The 25,079-nt window shown below is 45.9% G+C and overlaps 1 protein-coding gene across 3 annotated transcripts in view; it reads left to right on the forward strand.

Annotated features, from left to right (window-relative positions):
* The window catches only part of HACL1 (2-hydroxyacyl-CoA lyase 1), a 370,092-nt gene that overhangs the window by 163,028 nt on the left and 181,985 nt on the right, over positions 1-25,079 (forward strand). For all 3 annotated transcript variants that reach the window (XM_069648911.1, XM_069648913.1, XM_069648912.1), the window contains one exon: positions 23,990-24,102. In XM_069648911.1, coding sequence (XP_069505012.1) covers positions 23,990-24,102 — 113 coding nt within the window. The remainder of the gene's footprint in view (positions 1-23,989; positions 24,103-25,079) is intronic.

The raw sequence follows: 25,079 nt of genomic DNA on the forward strand, positions 1-25,079 counted from the left end.
ATTGAGTTGCATACTTTGATTTGAAGGGACATGTTCATTTCTTATAAGATGGTATCGCTCTGGAGTTTCTTCGTCCTAGTCTTTGTCTTTACAAGATTCTAGTTTTGTAGAACTTGTCATGTAGGCCTTAGTGTGTGTAACTGTAGGGAGTTCCTAACGGGAGTCCTTGTCCCTTAAGAGGGGAGGGGGAATCTCTTCTGATGAGGATCCACTTGCCTCGACCCCTAGGGAGGGTGCTCCGGAGCGGGCTCCCCTCCCTAGCCTGGGTGAGCCTGGGGTGGCTCCCCCTTTGGGAAAAGGGACAAATTCCTTCGATTCGTCAAAGTACATACAGAACAATGCTATAAGTGATTGAAAAACTCCAAATGACTGAGGTAAAGAGAACTTTTCATACCCCTCCGCTCACAAAGACTGAATTATACAGAACCCCTTCACTCAGGAGTCCCGTGCTTTAGAACAATCCATCTCTTACCAGGTCACTCACAAGCACTCAGTGCGAGATATAACACTCACTTGCACTCCAAATCTGAGAACTACATTGTTTGACTTCTGAAGAATGTAGTCTTTCGGCAAGCAGAGTTGCTTACTATTATTCAGACATCTTTTGAGAGAATTATTGGTTGCAGTGCCTTGAGGGCGACCAGGTGGACTACTGATTGAATGAACATATTCTGCATCTACCTAATAATATGAAGAGCGCTGACATAACCAGACCTCGCTTAATTTCTGTACGCTTACTATTTCAGAGACTTCACGGGTGGCTCTGTTGGTCTGGTTCGTCCGCTGCCCCCAACCATATACGACTTATTTAACAGGGCCTTCCAACCGTGAGGATCGTACCAGTTTTCAAACTTTACATACATTTTTAGCCCGACCCACTTGTCTCCACCACAGACCATAATTTGGCTTGCAGTGTGAATTAATTCCACTACTCGCAAGGGAGTGCACTACAGAATGAATCCCCAGCACTTATGGAAGACTGAGCTAGGATGTCCAGTCACACCACTCGTTTTTATTATTTATTCTTTTGTTTATACATAGGAGGAACAATGCCCTTTTGATCACAAAAGAACGTACAGTAGATACAAAAATAAGATTTGTCGGGAAGCTGTGAGCTACTTACAATAGGGTGAGTTAGAGGGACATTCTGACCAGGTTGTGGACTGGAGTAAATGGAACAGTTACCTGGGACAATGCATAAGTGGACATGCATCGATTAAGGGCAAAGAACATTTCAAATTAAGTGCATATGGGCAGTACGGCCAGCTGTGCTCGAGATGTGACCATGATGGGTGAAGTGCTAGAATGGGGACAGAGGCAGGTTAAAGGCGAGGGGGAAAAATGTTAGGTAGCAGGCCGATGAGGTAGGTTAAGTGGGTAACTCTGAGGCGAGGTGGTAGGCTTTTAGTTTGGTTTTGAACATATCCTTATGGACTGTTTCTCAGATGTTTGGGGGAAGGGAATTCCATGCAAGTGGAGCAAGAAGAGAAGAGAGGAAGCACAGGGAAGGTGAGGAACAAGGGTAGTAAAGGAGGCAGAGTCGAGATTATGAGAAGGCTTGTAGGGTTGGCTAGAGGAGGATAAATACAGTGGTCCCTTACCCTGGATGGATATGTGAACCAGGAGAAGAAATGTAAATCTGGCCCTGTTTTGCAGTGAATAAATTGATTATTTCAAATTGATTTAATAAATTATTGATTTAGAAAGACTGCTCGGTGGCCGCTCCAAGCAGTCTTTCTAAATTGAACAGTCAGCCCCTGTGATGTGCACGGCGACTGCCAGAAGGAGTCTAGGGAGTTCCATTGTGGGGGATTGATTGGGAATGCTTGGGGCAAAAGGAGGTAGTGTGGGGGACCGAAGGGGGGCTTGGGTGGTGAAACCCCCGAAGGTAAAGAAAACCCATCGGTGCAGGAGGGGCAGTGGGTGCGGGCGGACCGGGGAACGGCTTGCTTGGGAGGTTGGGGTTGTAAAGCCCGCGAACCACCCCCCCAGGCATGTTCTATTTCTGCTTTTTGAGGGCCTCACAAAATCGACCAAAATAAATCTCTTTTGTGAGTGCGCCCTTCAAAAAGTGCAAAAATCACACACAACCGTCCAGCCTGGTGACTGTATGAAGAAGTAAGTGTGAAGTCAGAGAGTTCAAAGAGTGCTGGTAGCAAAGTTAATGACCTTGTTAATCAAGAGGACAGAAAACATAGTTGAGGAGACCAAAGAGGATGCTGGCACAGTAGTCCAGTTTAGAGAAGTTAAGAGTTTCTTGGTAGTGTTGAAAGGAAGGAGGTGCCTGATTTTTCCATAATATTTAGGAGGTTGAGGCGACCTTTTTTTTTGGAGATGAAAGTAGAGAAGGATCATACATGAGAGGTTTCTAGCTGAAGAGGAGAGTGCCAGGTGGGAACTGGATAGGCAGTGGGAGAGATGAGATGGCTTTTGACAGGGAAGAAGAGCACCTGTAACATCAGAGAGTGTTTGAAGCCAGACAATATTTGATGGCAGAGAGACCGTTGGACATTTTGATAGAGAGAACAGAGGAGAGTTCAGGAAAAGAGAAGATGATTTGAGTGTCGTCTATGAAAAGTTGGTACGAGAACTTAAAGGAGGAGATAGTCCCCCAAGACCAGAGGTGTAGAGTATAAAGAGGAGATCACCCAAGACCCAGCCTTGTGGAGCACCAACAGTCAGAATAATTGTTGAGGTGAAAGGTAGGATTCAAACCAGGCAAGGGCTTGATCGTAAATACCAGTAAGAAAGAGAGAATAAGGAGATCAGAGTGATCTACTGTGTCAAAGGCAGCAGACGGGTCAAGAAGAATTTTGATAGAGGGTAGGTTGAAGTGCTTAGCAGTTTCCGTAGTGTGATGGGAGCGGAAACCTGCTTTTAGGGGGTCTCGAAGTTTGTGAATGTCTAAAATTGGTAAAACGGTTTAACACAAACCTTTCAAGCATTTCAGAGTAGTGCATAAGGAGAAATGCAGGGCGAAAGCTAGCCGGTAGGTTCAGGTCAGGCCCTTGCTTTTTTAGGAGAGGGATGACTGTTTTGAAAACAGAGGGAATGCAAGTGGAGTCTACGGACATGTTGAAGAGTGAGGTGAGAGGCCAATAAAGGGGTAATAGGTTTGACTAGCTGAGAAGCAAGAGGGTCTGAGGAGACACAATAGTGGTTAGCCTTCACCAGTAGAGAAAGGACTCTGCCAGTATTAGTGTGACTCAAGTGGGAGATGGAGGCAGAGGATAATGGTAGAGTAGGCAAAGTGTAAAATGTAGGAGGAGGGAGTGTGAGGAAGGTCAGGAGAGCGTCTCTAATTGTGAAATTTTTGCAGCAAAGTAGTCTCATGAGGGACTTGTGATCTCTAGACCCTCTCATCCCACCGCAGTAAAGGTCGGAGATAAGTAACTAAACCTTGCCCTGCCCCTTGTCCAAGTGCCCAGAGCAGACTACAGTGCTTCTGTTCTTGGCAATCTGCCCCAAGAATGCAAAGGATGTGACACAGTTTAGTTGTAACGTCAACTTTCTAAAGCACTGCCCTGGAGAAAGTTGCTCTTGTCCTCTGGTTGGTAAGTCGTGCTGCTGTTTGTTGTATTTTAGAATCTCTTGATGTTGATTTTCGCTTTGCATCAGATGGAGCTTTTACAAGTGATGGTTGTTTTTTATGCTGCATGTTTCAGTCACTCAATGGCCTCCGCAAATTTGAGAAAATGTCCAAGAAAGATGGATTGATTGTGCTCTCTTCTAGTAAATGAACTTAAGTAAATTGTAACCTTGCCATTCCCCATATTTGGAACATCGTGATAAAAAAACCAATACATTCCCTTTAACAATACTTTAATAAACAATTTCGAACTGTATACAATAGTAATACATTTCAAAGGAATAACCAACACATTGAAAATGTAGTTTCAAACACATTTCCAGATGTTGCCTCCTTTTAGTACCTCCTTTAGTGAATCAGGGTGTCTACGGAGTGAATTATTTGCATCCAAACATAGACTACAATCTTGCCCTCGACAAAAGAGGAATCCATGCAAAATTAAGTAGACGTGGGTTCAACGGTATGGATTTGTATAGATGGACAAACATACACATACATACATTCAGCTTTACATATAAAGAAGAAAGTATGTAGTTATTATTTTTACACCAGAATCACTTTAGAAGTTTATGTTCGAGCACTGAAGAATACTTGATAATTCACTTCAAAGGGCACTTTCACTTTTGTGTTTGTTCGCGGTTACATTTGTAGCAATGTTGGAAAGGAAAAAGACAATGTTATTGTATTATCGGTTATTGCGCACTCATGCGCTTTTCAACGGGTTATACAGCAAGACATTTACTCTGCAAACGCATATAATAAAGTCACTTAAAGGGAGGAAAATGCTTTGTTAGTGTAGCATGAGCTTAGTTCAAGGCTCTTTAGACAGGTTCTTTGCCTAGTAAGTATTTTAAGTCCAAAAACGCAACCCTAGCTAAAGGCAGTTCGGAGAGGGCTTAAAGTCTTGACAATCAGGGAATTGCGAAGTGTTCCTGTGGATTTCTTAGTGTCTAGAGTTAATGAAGCAGCAAGTTAACAACTAACAAGAGACCTTTAAACAAACTCTAGAAGGGGGCACAAGCAGCAGCTTGAGTCAGGTAAGCAGGGGTTGCCATGGACATCTCTACATGCACTCCAGCGCTCTGGAGTGACTTCTTGGAATCAGGTAAGCAATACATTTCTCCCCCTACAGTACCTTAGGTTAGAAAAAAAAGTTTGTGCTGGAGGCTCTGCGATCTTGCAGCACTGGACCCGACCTCTGCATACCTTGGTCTGGTGACTGAAGACAGGACAATCGATTGGGATCTCTCAGCAGCAATCTCGAGGGAGGACCTGCAGCATGACTTTCAGCAACTTCTTAGTTCACTCTGCGGTTTTGATGCCTTTTTTGCAGCACCAACAAAGGACACGGATCACCCGGTCAATTTTCCTTGCTTCCTGCAGTCCCACACTCTGGTGCGCAACCAGATGGAATGTTCCAGTTCCTTCAGAAAGTATATTGTATCATTCTGCTATGCAGCAGTTCTGTTATTTGATGGTAGTGCGAGAGGGCCGCCTGTTCATTGACCCTTTTGCACCACAAGGAATCGTTATTGCTGGTGATAATAATCGGGAGGAGGTGGAAGGAGCAATCACGTGGCACATAGCCAATAGTGAAGCAGACCCACAAATCAGGAACCACACTTTCTCAATCACCTAATGAACTAAAACATAAAAGACTCAATCCTACTAACTGTGTGGGAGATGGAATGGCTTGCCTAAGAGTGGTGACAAGAGAGTTTAGTTAAGAGGAGGGGAAAGCGTGCTGCATTCAAGATGTCCAGTAAGAGTCAGAAGAGGAGCCTAAGCTTGAGAGACACTAGGGTTTGAGAGTATTAATAGAGAAGTCTGTGGCCTTTTGCTCAGGGACTGGTAGATAAACAACCCCTCAGATTGCTACAGTAAGATGAGAAACGTAGTGGGGTAGCGAGGCCACTAAAATAAACAAGTCTTGATAGAGCTTCAACCCTGTGTAGACGGCAACAGATCTTACCTGAAAATTCCCATGTACGGGGGAATACTTATCAGTGCGGTTGATCAAGCACCCGCAGAGCAAAAGGGGTAACCTGAAGGTGTTCTCCAGGTAGCTTTGTTGATGCCATTTACCTCATCCTTCCAAGACTAAGACATTGACCAAACAACACTAAGCATCAGGATTGCAACAAAGACTAATGCCTGGATAAAGACCCCACCTTTGGGAAGGGTACATGCCGATCAAATCATGGCGGTTTCATAGCAATTTGTGAACTGCAATTTTGCTGCATTTGTTGTGGCTTTTGTTTTGGGGGTGGGCCGGGTTAGGGAGCAATATAAATAATTTGTGGTGTACTAGGAGGGTTGAATGGCATGGGAGGCATGCCCCACATAAAAAGACACATAAAAAAACACTGTGAAAAATTGGGCAATAATGCATATGCAATCAATGGATCTGATCTAATGGAAAGTGAAGACTGCAGTGACACCCAAAACATTATCTTGCGCAAAGCCTGTCAGTATAACTTTATTATTATAATAGGGATGGCCTTTGGAATTCCAGCCTTTTCAACTAGTATCTTGGCATGGACATTGTTGTGTCTTCTCCCTTGTACTGCCTACCCATCTGCTTGAAATTTTAAATAAAAATCTGTGATAACATCACTTGCGTTGTGTTTTCTGTGATCACAACCCCTGGTTGGAGAAAAAGTGCCCCTAACACTGGCACATCCAAGGGCTATTTGTCTGATTTGCCCGACTGAGGGTCGGCTTTTGAAAGGTCGGATTATCTCTTTCCTCCTAAGGCATTTTTTGTTCCATCGTGCATATCCAGCTGTGTACTTGATAACGGTTCCATCTGATCCCCTGCACTCTTGCCCATTGAGGATCCTTGCCATTAAAACATTTTGCTCACAACCATTGCTTAATGGGTGAGCTTTAAGCCCTTTGCGTGGACCCTCCTTTCCTGGTTTTGTCCAAGGAAGAAATTACAATCAAAGTCAGTCCCAAGATTTACCTTCTGGTGCGTTTTTCCTCTCTCCATCCATTGAAGATGGCCAAAGGAGTTCAATGCCTTTACTCCAAGTGGACACTTGGATATCATGTTTCCATTTCGAAAGAGTATAATGTTGATGACATGTGGGGGCGGCCCATGTCAGGAAGAGCATGGTTTTCATCCACCTATATCCCAATACGTTGCTGCTTAATCCACGTTCCTGCCAGGTGTAAGAGGATTCAATTCAACACTACAGCTAAGTCAATGCCTAGTCTGGGATACTGAATGGAAACCCTTATTGATATATCTTTATGTCCAGTTCATGAGTTCTGGATGACTACCCCTATATAACACCCCTCTCTTGGAATCCCCCTGACCCCACTGAGCCAAGAAGTAGTTCTGTTTTGCAAGTTTAAAAGGTTTATTTAAGAATTTAAACAATATATATATATATCACACTTTTATAATGAATTAATAATTGAATATCACACTTAATCTGAGCAGTAATCAATAATGGATAGTCTGACACTAGCACACTTCTTTATAATCCATGATGAGTGGGTATAGGATGGATAAGATAGCAACAATACTTTTATGGTTTCAAATAGATATAATGTGGAATGAAAATGCAGTACAGAAAACAACTTGATAGGATTTCAGCAAAAGACAATGTAATCACTTTCTTGGACAATTCACCCCCCCCCCCTTTATGCAATGTAAGGAGATGAAGATGAGAGCACACAGTTCTTAGGAATGCAATCAAATAGAATTCAGTTCAATTCCCCCCTGCAGCTTATACAACAGATAGGAGTTTTGAAACACAGGCAAAATGCTTTGAATATGGTGACAATGCAGTGAGAAATATGCTGAAAATGCTTTTAATTCCCTTTAGGAGGTTCAGGGTGAGTGAGAGATACTAGGGATGAGTGCAGGCTCACTTTAGCAATGTTTCAGGGATGGTGATTAAGAGGCAAATTAAATTTTTGGCAAAGGAAAGCAAGGAAGCTGCTGTTTTCACACGTGGCTGAATTTTTAACCAAATCGCGAATCGCGGCAAAATTCACGAATGCGTGAATCACAATTACGGCAAAAGTATAAGGAGTAGCAAGTCGGTTCTAGGTTCGTTGAAAAGCTAAGATTCTAAGCTTTCAGAGGAAAGCCCAAACGGTTCCAAAGATATGAACGATTTTGTAAAGCTTGTTTTTTTAATTTAAAGTAACTCAAATTGACAGGTGCCAGCTTTTAGAATTGACAAGTGACAGTTAGGAGGCAGTTCTACTTAGATTAAATAGATTGAATTAGATCACTGGAAACTAAGAGATTTGGTTGCACACCGTCCTAGCTGTACTCACAATTTATTTGGAAGGTCTAGGTCTCACGGATCGGGTCAAGATGGCTTCGGTTCTGGTTTCGCCCCGGACGGTCTCTGCGCACAGCGTCTGGTCTCTGCTCTGCTGGTCTGGTCTGACACTGCTCCTGGCCCGGCTCCTGGATCTCTGGGTACAGCGTCTGTGCACAGCTCCTGGATCTTTCTGCACAGCCCTCTCTGGACACAGCGCTGATCTGCACAGCTCCTGGATGCTGCTACCGCTGTTAGGTTTGCTGGATGCTGCGGCCCGCTGAGAAGAGTTCTTAGTTTGTGGGTTTAGGCCCTTGCTTTGAGTTCTGAATCAAGTTCTTTGGAGTTTTAAAGTCTAAGTGTTGGATCTGGTATCTTCTGGATGTTCTGTGGTCCGGCAGAGCGCGTTGCAGCAAATGGATTTGAATGTGCTCTCTAGCTTCCAGTGGCTCTTTTTATGTCTTTTGAATATGGGTGTGTGTGCAGCATCACTAGCCAGCCCCTCTCTCAATTGCCCATTGGTCAAGCTTTCCGCACTGCTTTGATTGGGGGAAGGAAATGTGAGTCAGAGTGATGCTGTAGGTTTTATGGGTCAGAGGATCCTCCCCTGGTCAGTTTGCCCAAAAATCTATATTTGATTCAAATACATATTGCACAGATACACAGTTGTTTAAAATTACATGCACCCATCACATATCACATGAGGTATACTCTGTTCAAACTCTGCTCTTCCTGAGGGCTTGCATTCAAAAATGGGTACTTATTTTCGATTTTAGTGGGTTATGCAACCTTGGTTCTTCATTAAAAGTTATACACATATACAGAGGCTGTCCATACCTATTCCAGTAAATTCCCATATCTCTAGCTTAAACACAGAGTATGTGGTGTCAATAAATAGCGGGGTTTTGCCCCAGAACATCACACAAATTGGAGTTTGGGCTTAAATCGAAGGTACATTTTTTAAATTAAGGCTCTCAAAGTTATACATTCCTGTCATTTGATTACAAAGAGTTATCAGTATTTTTGTAAAATATATATTTTCCTTTCAATTCAGTTCTCAGAGTGTTGGAGTCCGCCTCCAAGACTTGGGTGGGTCAGAAACCATGCCTCTGCTGGCAGGCAGGCCTTTGCTGACAGGAAACAGTCAAAATCAACATATTCTATTCAAGTGCAAGAGCCTATTGTGTGGTCTCCAGGAGGCTGAGGTCAGCAGACCAGGGGGTCACTTTGCATTTGGTTATTATGACCATGTGATATCCTGGGCTGTGGTGTGAATCTCTTGAGGTGAGAGGGTTTCCCATGCTTCTGGCCTCTGGGAACAGCAGGTGGCTAATTTTTGATTAAATACAGCCTTTGAAGTCAGCTGAGTCAAATTCCTTTGTCAGCAACTGCACTCAGTTCTCCTGTCAGAGTTTAGACCGCTAGCGCCGCCTTGGGGATTTTGTTGGTACTGCATCCATTTTTGGGATCTTTCTTGGATTAATGCATTCCAAACAGGAATGGTTCTTACATGGTAGTAAATAATCCTTGCTTAACATTGTTTTGATGGGGCTCCTTACAGTAAAATGGTTATGTGGAACCCCACAAAAGGGTTGAATCTTTAAAGTGGTCCGGTGAGCCACGATTTCAGCAACTTTTTGACATCAGTAACAGTGGATTTTGTTAACAAAGATCTTTCTTTACACTGGTGGGTGGCAAGTTAGGTAACCATTTTGGTGTGCGCACAAACTGCGTGGTTCTCCTGGATTCTGGCGCACATGTCGGCTTTTTGGCCTTCTTGGATTTTCTCAGCCCACAGCACCAAATGGTGCAGCATGATAGCTCAAACGTGTGTCAGGACACCCAACAAGGCCCCCCCACCCGACTGCACTTTAAATCTGAGTTGATGGGGAGTCGGGTGCAAAGGAGGTTTTGACCCACGTTTGGTATGTCCGCATAATCTTCTTCCAATTCTGCAATGGCACAGTTCAGCATCTTTTCCTCCCTCCAGTCGATCAATCAGTTCTCCTTGCTGGTCCTGATGGGAGGATTGTGCGGTACCCCGGGCCCCTCGGGTCTCTGCTCCCGGTCTCCGGATCGTCCTCCTTGGCCAGTCTCCAGGTTTTCTTTCCCCTAGGACGACAAAGGAAGAGCGGCAATACCTATTCATGGACATTTCTCCCCCACCATTGATATAGTGGGGTGGCATATATATATTTTAGAACTCAACAGATATGAACATGCACATTTTTTTTAATTAAGCAACAGGAACACATAAACTTGAGAAACACAGAATTTGATAGGCTATATGTAGGATATTTTAGGGTTGGAATTGAATTACTCTGGAGCGGTACCCTCTGGGATTACAGAGGACTCCTCCAGTTGCTGTAAAGTGTGCCTGGGATGGCAACACTTCAACTGGTTTATGTGGACCCACTTGTCTTCCCCCTCTGCCAAACCGCCTTTGGGGATGCGGATCTTGTAGGCCACAGGGGAGATCTTGTCTATAATCTCAAAGGGTCCCTTCCATGTAGGCAAAAATGTGCGCTGTCTTGCCTGGTTTCTTTGGAAGTTGTATAAATAGACCCGGTCCCCCACCTGATATTCCTTCCGGGAAGTTTTCAGGTCATAGTGGGTCTTCATGCTATCAGCTGATCTTTCTAGATTCCGCTGAGCATAGGCAAAAGCATGTTGAAGGTGTTTCCTTAAATTCTCCACATACTCATGAGTTGTGGAGGCATTTATCAATGTTTGCTCTTGGGTTCTGTAGAGCAAATGCTGGGGAAGCACCATCTTGCGTCCAGTCATCAACTCAAATGGTGACATTTTGGTTGCAGATGAAGGGGTAGATCTGATGGCCATTAGGACCAGAGGTAATCGGATATCCCAACTTGGCCCAGAATCTGCCACAAACTTTTTTAAGATGCTCACAATTGTCCGGTTGTAGCGTTCCACTGCTCCAGAAGAAGCTGACCTGTAAGCAATGTGTAGCTTTCTCTTGACCCCCAGTATCTCCCACATCTTTGTCATAACTTCACTGGTGAAGTGGCTACCTCTGTCTGATTCAATCCTTTGAGGTAGACCAAAACGGGAAAAGATGTGGTTAATCATCAAGGCAGCTGCCGTTTCTGCCTTGCAGTTTGGGGCTGGGAGACATTCCACCCACTTGGTAAACAAGCATGTCACAGTCAACATGTACTTATTCCCCCTAGCGGAGCGAATCACGGGGCCTACAAAGTCAATTTGTAAATCTGACCATGGGAGTGTCATTCCCTTCTTTTGGAGAGGCGCCCGGTGTGTGAGGGATGTTGGCTGAAATTGTGCACACACAAGACAACCCTTCAAATATTGGTTGAGGTCCTGGCCCATGTGTGGCCAGTAGGCAACCTCTCTTAAGATCTCAAGTGTTGTGTGAAACCCCGTATGACCGGCGGTGGCCGCATCAAGGGCGTGACTTATCAGGCTTCGGAATGAGGTAGGAACCACCCACTGATCATGGCCAGCTTGGGATTTCCGTACCAACAAACCGTCTTGGATTCGGAACATTTTTGGACATTTCATCAACACTCTTAGGTCCTCTTTCCCAATGTAATCGGTATCCGTCAGGGGAAAGGTCTCAGGGTCCTCAAGGTGTTGGTAAAACTTGATTGGATCCCCCTTCTGAGCTGTAATTAAATCAGCATCAGGGGTCTCCTTACTCCATTGTGCAGTTGAAAGATCATTATGAGCACTTGTCTGGGACCTAGTGATAGCGGTGACCTTGATTTCCCCCAACAGGGACTCTATTTCTATTAGATCCCCTTGGATGGCCCCGGTTTTGGCCAGCTGATCAGCTAAGTAATTTCCAGTTTTGTCTGGTCCCTCTATTTTGGAATGGCCCTTGATCTTTTTCCAGTAGATGGTCATCCCATTCGATGTGACCAGATCATCAATGTTTTGGATTAACTTCCCATGTATCAAGGGTTTGTTATTAGCGCATAACATGCCTCTGGTTTTCCAGTTGACCAGGTGCTCCACGAACCTGTTCCGTACATAATCTGAATCTGTAATTATGACCAGTTCGTGGAGTTGATGTTGGACAGCAGTGAGGATGGCCTGATGCACAGCCATCAATTCTGCCACCTGACTACTTCGGGGACCAATTTTGTATCCAGCGGAGGGTTCTGGGAACTCATTCACCTATGCATTCCCTACGTCCGCCACCAGTTCTTTCTCCCCGTCGTTGTCAACATGGTAAGAGCATCCATCCACATACAGTGGGCATTCCCTCACACTTGTCTTCTTCAAAGACTTTGTGTGGGGAATTAAGGTATGCCTCCATGTTGTCCTTGATGTTTAGACTTTCGTCCTCGAGACAGCTTTCTCCGGCACAATCATGCAAGTCAGCCAGACCTTGCGCGAGGGGACTCTTCTTGTTTTGGCCATATCTGACCTCCACAGGAAAGCCTTGCATTGACAGAATCCAGGAAGTAATTCGGGAATTACTCACATTTCCGGCCCGGATTCTGTCACTTTGGAGATATTGCAGAGGCTGGTGTGGAGTCTCCACGATGATGTGTTCCCCCTGGATAAACGGGCGGTAATTCTTCAATGCCCACACCGTTGCCAGGAGTGCCTTCTCACAATCGTTGAATTTTTCCTCCACAGAGGATAAAGTTTTGCTCGCATAGGAGATTACTTTATTGACCTTGTCATGCTTTTGGTATAATACTGCCATCAAGCACGTATTAGAGAACCCTGTCTCCAGTAAGAACTCCTTGTTTCTGACAGAGTAAGCTAGGCAGGGCGCTTGTGAGAGGCTTTTTTTGAGTTGTCTTACTGCCTCGGCTTGTTCTGGACCCCATTCCCACTTGACCCCCCCCCCCCCTTCAGGAGATGAATCAGGGGTCTGGTGATCTCTGCGTAGCCCTCAATGAACTTTCTGCTGTAATTAGTCAGTCCAAGGAGGTTCCTTAGTTCCCGCAGAGTTGTGGGGTCTTTCAGTTTCTGAAGTGCTTCCACTTTCTTTTCCTGGGGACAGAGACCCTGAGGAGTAATCTCATGCCCCAAGAAATTAACACGGGTTCTACACCACTGTGCTTTCTGAAAGGAAAGTTTTGCTCCGGCGGCCCTCAACTGGGTCAGAACATAACGGATCTCCGCTATGTGTTCCTCCACAGAGGACATCATCTACATAAGCCAGGTTACCCCTTGCACCCAGGTCGGGCATGGCCTTGTGTAGGAAAATGTTGAATTCATTGCCGGAGTTGAGGTATCCGAAGGGAGTCCGGGTCCATGTGTACTGCTGGCCCCCAAAGGTAAAAGCCAGCTTGTATTGGTCCTCCCTACTGACAGGCACAGTCCAGTATCCATTGGTCAGGTCTATTGCAGTGAATACCTGTGACCCCTGGATCTGGGCCAGCCCTTGGTCAATGTAGGGCAGAGGCCATCGGGAAGTCTGGACCCGTTTGTTGAGCTCCCTGAGGTCGGCGCAGAGTCTCCACTGGCCGTTCGGCTTCAATATTCCCAGCGCCGGGTTATTGAAGGTGCTGTGTATTGGACGAATTATTCCCCGGGACTCAAGGTTCTTAATTATTTCAGTAAGGGACTCCATGGATGCGAGAGGCAAACGATATTGCTTCACAAACACTGGAGTCATGCCAGGGTCCGTGGGGATTGTTGTGGTGTGGATGTCGGTGCGACCACAGTCATATGAGTCTACCGCAAAGAGATCTTGGAAATCCAAGAAAACTTGTTTCAACTTTTGCTTTTGTTCCAGAGTCACACAGGCATCAGCTAGGTTGACTCTCTCTTCCACCATCTGCCTGAAGCCTGGAAAGACTTCTGGTTTGGCTATCTCAGCGGCCTCCTCCAGCTGGGTGGAGAAGTCCCTGGTCAGAGTGCTGATTTGGACTGGAGGCCTCAGGTGGGAAAGGCAACCCTCATGGACCTGGAAAATCACCTCATCCCTCCTGAAGTCACAAGTCACATCTTCCTTACCATAAGGGCAAGAAGTGTACACCAGGAAGTTCACCCCCATGCCGGGTGAAAATCCTGTCTGGTGTTGTGTTGTCATCACTGTCACTGTCAAAACAGTCCTTGGGGATTGGTCCTAACAGTTCATTTCCTAAATCAATGGAAAAATGTCGGTCATCAACCGCCATTCCAATAATGGTGCCTGCGGCTAGAGTAATACTCTTTAAGTCGCTGTTGTCCATCTCTATTAGAATGGTGTCATGTTCTATGTTGACTAATGGAGTTGGGTTTACCCCCAACCCTTCCTGTTGGAGAGAAGCGTTTTGATGGATATATGCATCAGGGTTTTGCAATTTTTGTCCTCTTTTAACTCACTTCCAGGGAGAATTGTCGGGTCCTTTCTGGGATGGTGACTTCCTCTTTGATCTGAATTTCAACTGCATAAGGTAGCAATTGAGCTGACCTAAATGCTTTTTCTGGATCATCAAAGCCCATGGGATTATCCGCTAATCGGGACCAAGCTTTGAAGTTTATTAGGTCCAAACTAATGGCAAAGCGATTGAGAATGTCACTGCCTAAGTAAAAGGCGGCAGTGACGTCTCGCACGACCCAACAATTATGGACTATGCTCTTGTTGCCAATGGAGATTTTGAGCATACACCTGTTTGGCAGGAGATGTTTGGAATTAGGTGCTTCCAGGTCCATTTCCCATGTGTCTATCAGTTTGAATGTGGGAATGGCTGGAGCTTTTGGGAGTTGGTGGAACATGGCTTCGCTGATGAAGCTCTTACCGTTGTTCACACACACTCGAGCGAGAACAGAGTCCTTCCCATAATTTAACTGGACAGGGATGAACAACTGCTCTCTAATTTGCTGAATATCAGCCAGGCTCTGAGCTGATTTCACATCTTTCTGGACTATAGGAGTGGGAGTTTCTGATTGTGGATTAGTAAAGAATTTCAGGGTGTTTCCTTCCAGTGTGGGATACCATCTTAAACTGGAAGAAAGGTTGATTTTCAGAAATAGAGAGGACCCCCATCATCAGTCTGTTGTCCTACTGCTATTACTGTCACGTCTGGAGTTTGGTTGTTCCGGAAGTGAAATTCTACTTGGTCAGATTTTTGTTCAACCATGTGGCAGGTGCCGTTTAAACTAACATGGTTGACACTCTGTTTTAATTTTATTGGTCAGCTAGTCTGGGTGCAGAGGACCTTGTTTGCACAATCTATTAGGGATGACAACCTTTTCAGGAGGTCATTCCCTAGTAAACAAGGGGCGCCCTCTGGAGTCACTACTATGACCGGGTGTTTCACCTTGTGTCGCCCAATTTTAATGTCCAAGTCTGCAGTCCCCTCAACGGGAATTTCCTTCCCGTCAAAGATCTGCAGTTGTCCAGGAAGAGAGGTGAGAGGAATTCAGTAATTCTCCCCCCTTCCTGCATTTAGTTCCTCAAAGGCCCTTTTGGACAGAAGGGTAGCTTGGGATCCAGTGTCCACCAGTGCCAAAATTGTACCCTGCCCCTGTACTTGTACTGGGGCATAGTATCTTCCCTCCTTCTCCTCAAGGGGGCATAGATAATGCACATTTTTGGACAACTGCTGGACTAACTTTCTGGTTTTGGACATTGCTAGCGAAGAGATTTGGGCAGAATTCTGTGGAGAGCCTTGGGAATCTGAAAGAAAAAGTTGGCAACTGGAGATCAGAGCCATTGTGGGTTCCCCTGGTTCCGGTTCTGGGCCGCCCCCCCCCTCTTCTTGGAGGCAGTCACCAGGATGGGTTTGAACCAGGGGATTTCGGTATTGTGGGTTCTGGGATGAGATGATAGGCGGCGGTAGCTCAGTCTCCATATCTCCCCAGTCTGAATTGACATCCCTTGGGACCCATTTTTCCTTGGGAGGAGTTCCCCCATCTCTGAAGGAGAAGATCCTTTTCACAGGATCTTCTGAGGATCCCTCTCCCTCAAATTGGAAGACCTGTACCTCCTCCACAAGGGTCTGTTTGGGTCCTTTGTTTCTCCTACCCCCCCTCTGCTCCTTGGGAGGCAGGCTTTCAGGGGCAGGAGATTTTGTTTCCGGTTCCTGGTTTTCCAGAGGCTGTTTACAAGTTGGGAAGGAAGCTTCCTCCAAGGCTTTACACCCCCCTTCCCCTTGTGCCTCCTCCCTGGGAACCGGTGTGTTATCGGGGTGCTGCCCCCGTCATTGTTCTGGAGCACCAGGTCCAGAGTTTGGGGCATTCTGCGGTGGCATGCTCATCTGAGGGTTCTGTTGAGCCCTCAGTATGTGACCCAGATCCCGTGCCATATTTTGGACCTGGCGCTCTAACTGGGAAACCCGCTCGGGCTGATACGGGGCTCTATTTTCTCCCCTGGGCTGATCCCGGGAAGGGTAGCTATCCCTTCTCTGGTAGTACCCCTGGTTGGGAAGATTTTGGCACCCCTCCACCCTTGGCCTCCCCTCTCCCGGATTAGGTTGTCTGGGCTCAGGGAATTGGGGAAAGAAGGATGGATGATTTTGGGGCTGGAAATTGGGTGGATACCTGGGGAAAAAGTTCTGCCCAGGATTTGGAGAATTTCTGCCCTCCTGGGGGAAGTTAGGAGGGAAGTTCCCCGGGTCAGGTGCTTGGCTGGATCCCCTCCCTTGGGCTGGAGGAGTCCACACATAACCCAGGATTGGTCGGTTTCCCTTGTAGCGGGGACTTACATAGTCAGGGGAGCGGGGGACCCCATTTGTGGGACTACCTCCTCGACTCCCTGTCTGTGACTGGCCCGAGGGCCTTCTGGGCTGTGAATTATCTGGTGCAGGCAGGTTTTTAGGCCCCCCCATCTCCAAATCTAAAACGGGGGCAACCTTTACCTCTGCCACCTTGGCAGCAGCAGGGGTGCTGTTGGTTTTGGGGTTTTTCGGCGCGTTATTTTTATTTTCGATAGGCTTCTGCACCTCGTAGATCCGGGTAGCCTGTTCAATGACCCAGTCTAAAGATCTTTCCTCATGAAAATCTCTCATGAGCTGGGTCATTATGTATTTGGGCAAGGCATGGAAAAATGGATTGACAAATTCTCTGCTGTCTGTGCGCACCCTTCTGGTGGTCTGCGCAAAGGCACGTTTCAGTTCTTGCACAAATTCTTGTGGGGCCTGATCCTCCCCACATTGCAAATTGTAGGTTGCCTCGCGAGCCTCTTGGGGATTTCTGTGCACAGAAAACTGTTTCAAGATGGCCGCCCTATAGGTGGACCACCTTGAATGATTTTGGTCCTCCAGGCCCGCAAAGAAACTGGAGTACTCTGGGGAGAATGTCCACTTTACATACTGAATACAGCTTTGGCTGTCCTTCAAATGAAAGATCTCCATCATTTGCTCATAGAGCTCCAAGTGTTCCCAAACAGAATACTTGGCGTTCTTATGATAAGGCGTGATGACACTCCTGATCCCCTAATCTGTTTCAATGGGTCCTTAAGCAAGGCCCTTTTTGCCTTATTGGCCTTTTTGGTTCGGGTAACCCTGGTCCATTCATCCTCTGACTCAGAGGCACTGCTCCCAGAGGTTCCTGTCTGATCTTCCAGGTTTTCCCGGATTCTGCGAGCCTGGGAGTGGCTGGCAGAATGTGGGGACCTGGTCTCCTGTGTCCTGTACCGCTCAGAGGAGTCTTCAGATCCCTCCTCGCTGCCAGGATTTGATGGGTACCCCCCCCACTGACCTAACTGGGCAGAGGTTTTCAGGATGCCCTTAATGGGCCTACTCTCCTGGGGTTCCCCACTAAATTGCACTGTGCTTGGGTGCCCATACCCAGATGCCCGCCTCTCCATACCTGGGTGGTACTGGCCTATGAGCCCCATGCTTTTGGCTGGATAGTAATCTGCCATCCCTGTGGCCCGGTGCTCATGTGCGCCAGGGGACATGGGGGTGGCAGAGTCCAGGGACTGAGAGAGATAAAAGCCTCTGGTACTAGGGCTCCTGAGGTTATGCTCAGGAGTTTCCCTTTCCCAGCGAACCTGGTCTCTATCCGCCCCTGCTCCCTGTTGCAATGCAAGAGCCTGCGCCTTCAGTTCCTCAGTTAAGGCCTTACTAGACTCTTATAGCCGGTCAAGTGGCACAGCGAGTAGAGCGCTCGCTTTGACATCAGTGCAGAGCCTGCTAACGCAGGTTCGAATCCAGGCAGCGCCAAACTCAGCGTTTCATCCTTCCGAGGTCGATAAATGAGCACCACACACCGGGGGTAATAATCAGCAGCGCTCAGATACCTGAGGGTTCGTAGCACTATATAAATGCCAAATTATCAGTCTCTCCTGCATCGCTACCTGTTGTTGGAGCCTATCGTCGCGCTGGCAGAGAGCCTCATTCTCTCTCTGCATTTCCTGATTGGTCCTGGAGCACTGGGCCAGACTTTGCTGCAGGAGGGTTACCTCCTGAGCTGTGTCCCTATTGGCCTGCTCCTGTCTTGCCAGGGTCTCCTCCACCCTCCTGGTGTGCTCTAGCAAGTCCTGGTGTTCTTTTTGGAGGTCACCCAGTCCCTGGTGGGCCAGGTGATTTTCTTCCATCTTCCTTCTTAAGTGGCAGACTTCCTGGCCTAAGGTGTCCCTTTCCTGACCAAGAGCTTCAATTTGTGACGCCAGGTCGTCCCTTTGCCTTTGGAAGGCACCAGCTTTCTGGCGCTCCTGATCAAACTCTGCCTGGGTATCCATGTCTTTCAGGATCAGTTTATTGCTCTCCTCTTTCTCTCGGTCTAGTTGGATTTGCAGGGTGGCTACCTGCTCTGTGCATGCCCTGTTGAAATTGATCTGTTGCTCCAGCTTTTTCTGGCTCTGCAGTAGGGAGTCCAAACTGTCTTGGCGTTCCTTCTGCAAAGGCAGAATTCTGGTATCCTGGTCTGTCTTTTCCTGTTGCAGTATATCCATGTCCTCTTTTATTATAATGATATACTGCCTACTATCATTTTCTGACTCCTGGCTCCTCTGCAGCCTCTGCTCAGAAGAGACCAGGTCAGATTGGACCTTCTCTAACACCATCTGTCGCCTATTTGCCAGATCTTGGCTTTCAGTACATTTATCCTGCATGTCTCCCATATATAGGTACAGCTATGCCGCTATCCTGGCAATCTTATTGTGTTCATGTTTGGCTTTAGGAGCCATATATAGTTCACTCAGGGCCACATGTAATGGACCCTGATCTCTCCATATGTCTGACCCTGTTTCAGTGACCTGTTGCGCGATGGCCTGCAACCAGACCGTTTGGTCCTGGTGAGTCCATTCACCTCTCACAAATAGCTTATGTAAGAGGTGCTCCCTCGCTATTTTCATGTCTACTCAAGGTCGTCATTCTAGAGTTTGATCTCTGTCCTGACTTACAGAAATTAGTATTTTATTTTTGCAAAACAGACCTTTTCCTTAGAGTGTCTCTTTGAAGAGTGCTTTACAGCGTAAAACAGCGTGGTGATCCGACCGGATGTATGTATCCCGTCAGTTAGCACACTGTATTAAGCTGCACAATTGATAGATCTAACCCAGACATCCCGGACGAGCCCCCAATTTTGTAAGAGGATTCAATTCAACACTACAGCTAAGTCAATGCCTAGTGTGGGATACTGAATGGAAACCCTTATTGATATATCTTTATGTCCAGTTCATGAGTTCTGGATGACTACCCCTATATAACACCCCTCTCTTGGAATCCCCCTGACCCCACTGAGCCAAGAAGTAGTTCTGTTTTGCAAGTTTAAAAGGTTTATTTGAGAATTTAAACACTATATATATAGATATCACACTTTTATAATGAATTAATAATTGAATATCACACTTAATCTGAGCAGTAATCAATAATGGATAGTCTGGCACTAGCACACTTCTTTATAATCAATGATGAGTGGGTATAGGATGGATAAGATAGAAACAATACTTTTATGGTTTCAAATAGATGCAATGTGGAATGAAAATGCAGTACAGAAAATAACTTGATAGGATTTCAGCAAAAGACAATGTAATCACTTTCTTGGACAATTCACCCCCCTCTTTATGCAATGTAAGGAGATGAAGATGAGAGCACACAGTTCTTAGGAATGCAATCAAATAGAATTCAGTTCAATTCCCCCCCAGCAGCTTATACAACAGATAGGAGTTTTGAAACACAGGCAAAATGCTTTGAATATGGTGACAATGCAGTGAGAAATATGCTGAAAATGCTTTTAATTCCCTTTAGGAGGCAAAGGGTGAATGAGAGATACTAGGGATGAGTGCAGGCTCACTTTAGCAATGATTCAGGGATGGTGATTAAGAGGCAAACGAAATTTTTGGCAAAGGAAAGGAAGGAAGCTGCTGTTTTCACACGTGGCTGGATTTTTAACCAAATCGCGGCAACATTTGTGAATGCGTGAATCACGATTACGGCAAAAGTATAAGGAGTGACAGCTTTTAAAAATGACAGGTGACCGCTATGCGGCTGCAGAATTGACAAGTGACAGTTAGGAGGCAGTTCTACTTAGATTAAATAGATTGAATTATATCACTGGAAACTAAGAGATTTGGTTTCACACCGTCCTAGCTGTACTCACAATGTATTTGGAAGGTCTAGGTCTCACGGATCGGGTCAAGATGGCTTCGGTTCTGGTTTCGCCCAGGACGGTGTCTGCGCACGGCGTCTGGTCTCTGCTCTGCTGGTCTGGTCTGACACTGCTCCTGGCCCGGCTCCTGGATCTCTGGGTACAGCGTCTGTGCACAGCTCCTGGATCTTTCTGCACAGCTTTCTCTGGACACAGCGCTGATCTGCACGGCTCCTGGATGCTGCTACCGCTGTTAGGTTTGCTGGATTGTGCAGCCTGCTGAGAAGAGTTCTCAGTTTGTGGGTTTAGGCCCTTGCTTTGAGTTCTGAATCAAGTTCTTTGGAGTTTTAAAGTCTAAGTGTTGGATCTGGTATCTCTGACGGCAGAGCGCGTTGCAGCAAATGGATTTGAATGTGCTCTCTAGCTTCTAGTGGCGCTTTTTATGTCTTTTGAAAGTGGGTGTGTGTGCAGCATCACTAACCAGCCCCTCTCTCAATTGCCCATTGGTCAAGCTTTCCGCACTGCTTTGATTGGGGGAAGGAAATGTGAGTCAGAGTGATGCTGTAGGTTTTATGGGTCAGAGGATCCTCCCCTGGTCAGTTTGCCCACAAATCTATATTTGATTCAAATACATATTGCAGAGATACACAGTTGTTTAAAATTACATGCACATATCACATGAGGTATACTCTGTTCAAACTCTGCTCTTCCTGGGGGCTTGCATTCAAAAATGGGTACTTATTTTCGATTTTAGTGGGTTATGCAACCTTGGTTCTTCATTAAAAGTTATACACATATACACAGGCTGTCCATACCTACTCCAGTAAATTCCCATATCTCTAGCTTAAACACAGAGTATGTGGTGTCAATAAATAGCGGGGTTTTGCCCCAGAACATCACACAAATTGGAGTTTGGGCTTGAATCAAAGGTACATTTTTTAAATTAAGGCTCTCAAAGTTATACATTCCTGTCATTTGATTACAAAGAGTTATCAGTATTTTTGTAAAATATATATTTTGCTTTCAATTCAGTTCTCAGAGTGTTGGAGTCCGCCTCCAAGACTTGGGTGGGTCAGAAACCATGCCTCTGCTGGCAGGCAGGCCTTTGTTGACAGGAAACAGTCAAAATCAACATATTCTATTCAAGTGCAAGAGCCTATTGTGTGGTCTCCAGGAGGCTGAGGTCAGCAGACCAGGGGGTCACTTTGCATTTGGTTATTATGACCATGTGATATCCTGGGCTGTGGTGTGAATCTCTTGAGGTGAGAGGGTTTCCCAGGCTTCTGGCCTCTGGGAACAGCAGGTGGCTAATTTTTGATTAAATGCAGCCTTTGAAGTCAGCTGAGTCAAATTCCTTTGTCAGCAACTGCACTCAGTTCTTCTAGCGCCGCCTTGGGGATTTTGTTGGTACTGCATCCATTTTTGGGATCTTTCTTGGATTAATGCATTCCAAACAGGAATGGTTCTTACATGGTAGTAAATAATCCTTGCTTAACATTGTTTTGATGGGGCTCCTTACAGTAAAATGGTTATGTGGAACCCCACAGAAGGGTTGAATCTTTAAAGTGGTCCGATGAGCCACGATTTCAGCAACTTTTTGACATCAGTAACAGTGGATTTTGTTAACAAAGATCTTTCTTTACACTGATGGGTGGCAAGTTAGGTAACCATTTTGGTGTGCGCACAAACTGCGTGGTTCTCCTGGATTCTGGCGCACATGTGGGCTTTTTGGCCATCTTGGATTTTCTAAGCCCACAGCACCAAATGTTGCAGCATGATAGCTCAAACGTGGGTCAGGACACCCAACACAGGAAACGCTGCAAGATTTTCAAGCAACTTCATGTGCCACACTCTTACATAAACCACAGCAAGCTCCTGATTGTTGCCTAGACAGTTCAATATTTGGGGCGCCCTCTGAGGCAAGGGGCACATAAATATTTTCCTCAAGGAAGGGAACATACTCCCTCTGTGAGAAAGGTCTGCTTCTATAAAGCAATCCATGCTCGAGTCAGGCTGGCCTTTCCACTTCTTGGCATTGATGGCATCTTGCATCTTCGTAGTGCGTTAGGCATGTTGGTGCATGAGATTCCATCAGGATCAGTGCTCTGACATCAGAAGGTTGAGATGAGAATTTGACAATCTTTGACTGCCACCCGGTCACTTCGTTAGAGGGTTCGGGCAAAGAGCTTTTTCAAATGGAACCCTCTCTGGAAACCTCTTGTGCTATAGACAGTGGGGATTAATACCTCCATATAAGGTTGGGGCACACGCATGGATTCCTTTGTGACTTGGTCGATTGAAAGGAGCTGTTGCTACTTAAGTCAAGAGCATGCTAGAAATATTTCGGAATGATACAAAAATGTTGCCTCGCAAATTGCAACTTCTTCATTAATGCGCCTTTGCGTGGTAATAAAATGTTGACCCCCCCACTACACCGACTAATGGGATGAGGGGTTGCGGGGTTGTACCCGCTCCCTTTTGTCGATGTAGTGGGGAACAGGGGTTGCAGAGGTGTCCCCCGCTTCCATTAGATGTTAACTGGGGACAATAAAAGAAAAAAGAAAGGTTAAAGAAAGAAAAAAGGACCCTGCAAAGCCAGTTTAGACCCACGTTAGTGGGTGAGAATTTACGCTGCGAGGCCGGAGGAGACACGGCAGCCCACTTCATGGTGTGCCACCGCAAAGGTAAGTGGATAGGGGGAGGTTATGGGGATGCAGTGCACAGTGATCTAGGTGATCACTGCACTGCGCCATAATGGGAGTCTGCAATTTAATGGTCGACATTATGGGCGGCGCAGTCATCACATAGATTTAATAATTCTAGATTCAGCTTCCAAATCAGGTTCTCAAGTGAGCCTCTACGAGAATTCTATCTAAGAGGTTGGCTCCATGAATATTCATGAGCATCCTATGAGTGAGAAGAAAAGGCAATTTTAACTGTAATCCTATTCCCCATCATGGGTACCGCCATTAAATTTATAGTGTATCTGCTCTCCTCCCTAAATAAACCAGGGAAAGGAATTAGTGGCGATCAGCTTTGATACCTTCTCTTGCAATCGTTAAAATAAAGTAACTGTGCTGCCCAACACTGTTGCCCACTTTAGAGTGCTTGAGGGGCAATTATTTTTCTTTTGTATGAATACCTGCTTGCGTGTTTTCCTATGCCTTTTTAAAATGATTAAAGAGTATGAATTCCAATAGCACAGTGTTGCTGCTTTCATTTGAAAAGAAATGCTAAATTGCAAATAAAACAATAAAGATAGCTATGCATATTGGTAATTTAAAAAACATAATGATTTCTCGATCTAATGCAGGGAGCTAGCCAGTGCTTATAATGATACCTTTGGTGGAGGTGCTAGGATTGCAGCTAGGTGCATTTACTCTCTGTGCCCAATGATATGAAGACCTATGTATAGTGACCAGACAAAGGACTCGGTGTGAGTATCTTCTTCAGGTCTTCCCTCACCTGCGCCCACCTATCTGCAATGCACTACACCAAATTCAAGAAATCATGCCTACTGTGTTGCCCTACTTGCTCTCTTTTGCCTATTTGATGGTTTCATTATTTCCTGTTTTTCAGTACCGTGGACTGATGAGTGAAGGGGCATGTGCTGTTGTCTTACCTCCTTTCTGACCGCGTTTCTCTCTTGCAGGTACGTGGAATGCTGCCTGCCTCCACCTGTAAGTCTTGCGGACCCTCGCGCTGTGTCAGAGGCCGCCTCCGTCCTGATGGGCGCCAGACGTCCACTCCTCATTGTTGGGAAAGGTACAGCCGTGTTCCTACCTCCTTCACAGGCCAGTGAGAATGAAAGGAGCATTCTGCTCGATGTCTGCCTTACCTGAGAGTGGCACAAGTTTCATAACGTTTTATTCTTCTTGTTTTATATAAATTGTGTAATATCTATCACACTTATCACAGCAAAATAAAACGCTGCACTGTGTTCAAGGAGCTTCCTGGAAGCAACCCCATTGCCCTACATGAAATGTTTCTTAATGCTGTCATTGGAGTACATTTAATTTACTTAAAATCTACCGTACAGATTCTTATTAGTCCTACCTCACATCCCCTTTCCACCACTCGAATGAAGCACCTTAAATTTGAGAAGGTCTGCTTGCCCCCAGGTTCTGCCTCTTGCATGCCCATCATCTCTTGATCGTGTCTACGCAAGGTACATGTGCTGCTGCTTTCTTTTGCCAGTGTCCTTTAAACATCTTGAATGCTTGGGTTCCTCAGTGGGCTCATTTTCTTCTGCTATTCCTTCTTATGCCGCACAACATTGCACAAGGAATGCCATTTCTAGAGTCTTAGATCTCGGAGGTTAATCCTCACGTGTATGGTGTGCGATGTCTGGATGCATGTTTCTTTTGTGGACCTCTTCCAGAGGTGGTAATAGCAATGCATCTACTCCAGTACTCTGGCATTTTCGGAATCCCGTCGCCTCAGAAATTCTGAGACTAAAATGGGAAGCATGCATAGATCTGTTTTCGTACAGTACCCACTTTCCCAGGGCCCAGTTTGCTTTTCTTTGGTCCTCTGCTACAGGGAGAGATATACCAAGTGAGAGGACGGTTGTCTCTGGGCCACTCATCCAGTGTCGAGGCTGTGGATCATTGTGCCACCTGTTCTGTAATGTATACGCATCTTTACACTGAGCTTGATCCTACTGTCTCCAAGTTCCCTTACGCTCTAGTTTGCCCAAAAATACCGGTCAAATAATTTTGCTCTGGACTTAGTTTTGTTTC

Source organism: Ambystoma mexicanum, chromosome 2q, assembly GCF_040938575.1.
Source record: "Ambystoma mexicanum isolate Mex_15411 chromosome 2q, UKY_AmexF1_1, whole genome shotgun sequence".
Classification (NCBI taxonomy): domain Eukaryota; kingdom Metazoa; phylum Chordata; class Amphibia; order Caudata; family Ambystomatidae; genus Ambystoma; species Ambystoma mexicanum.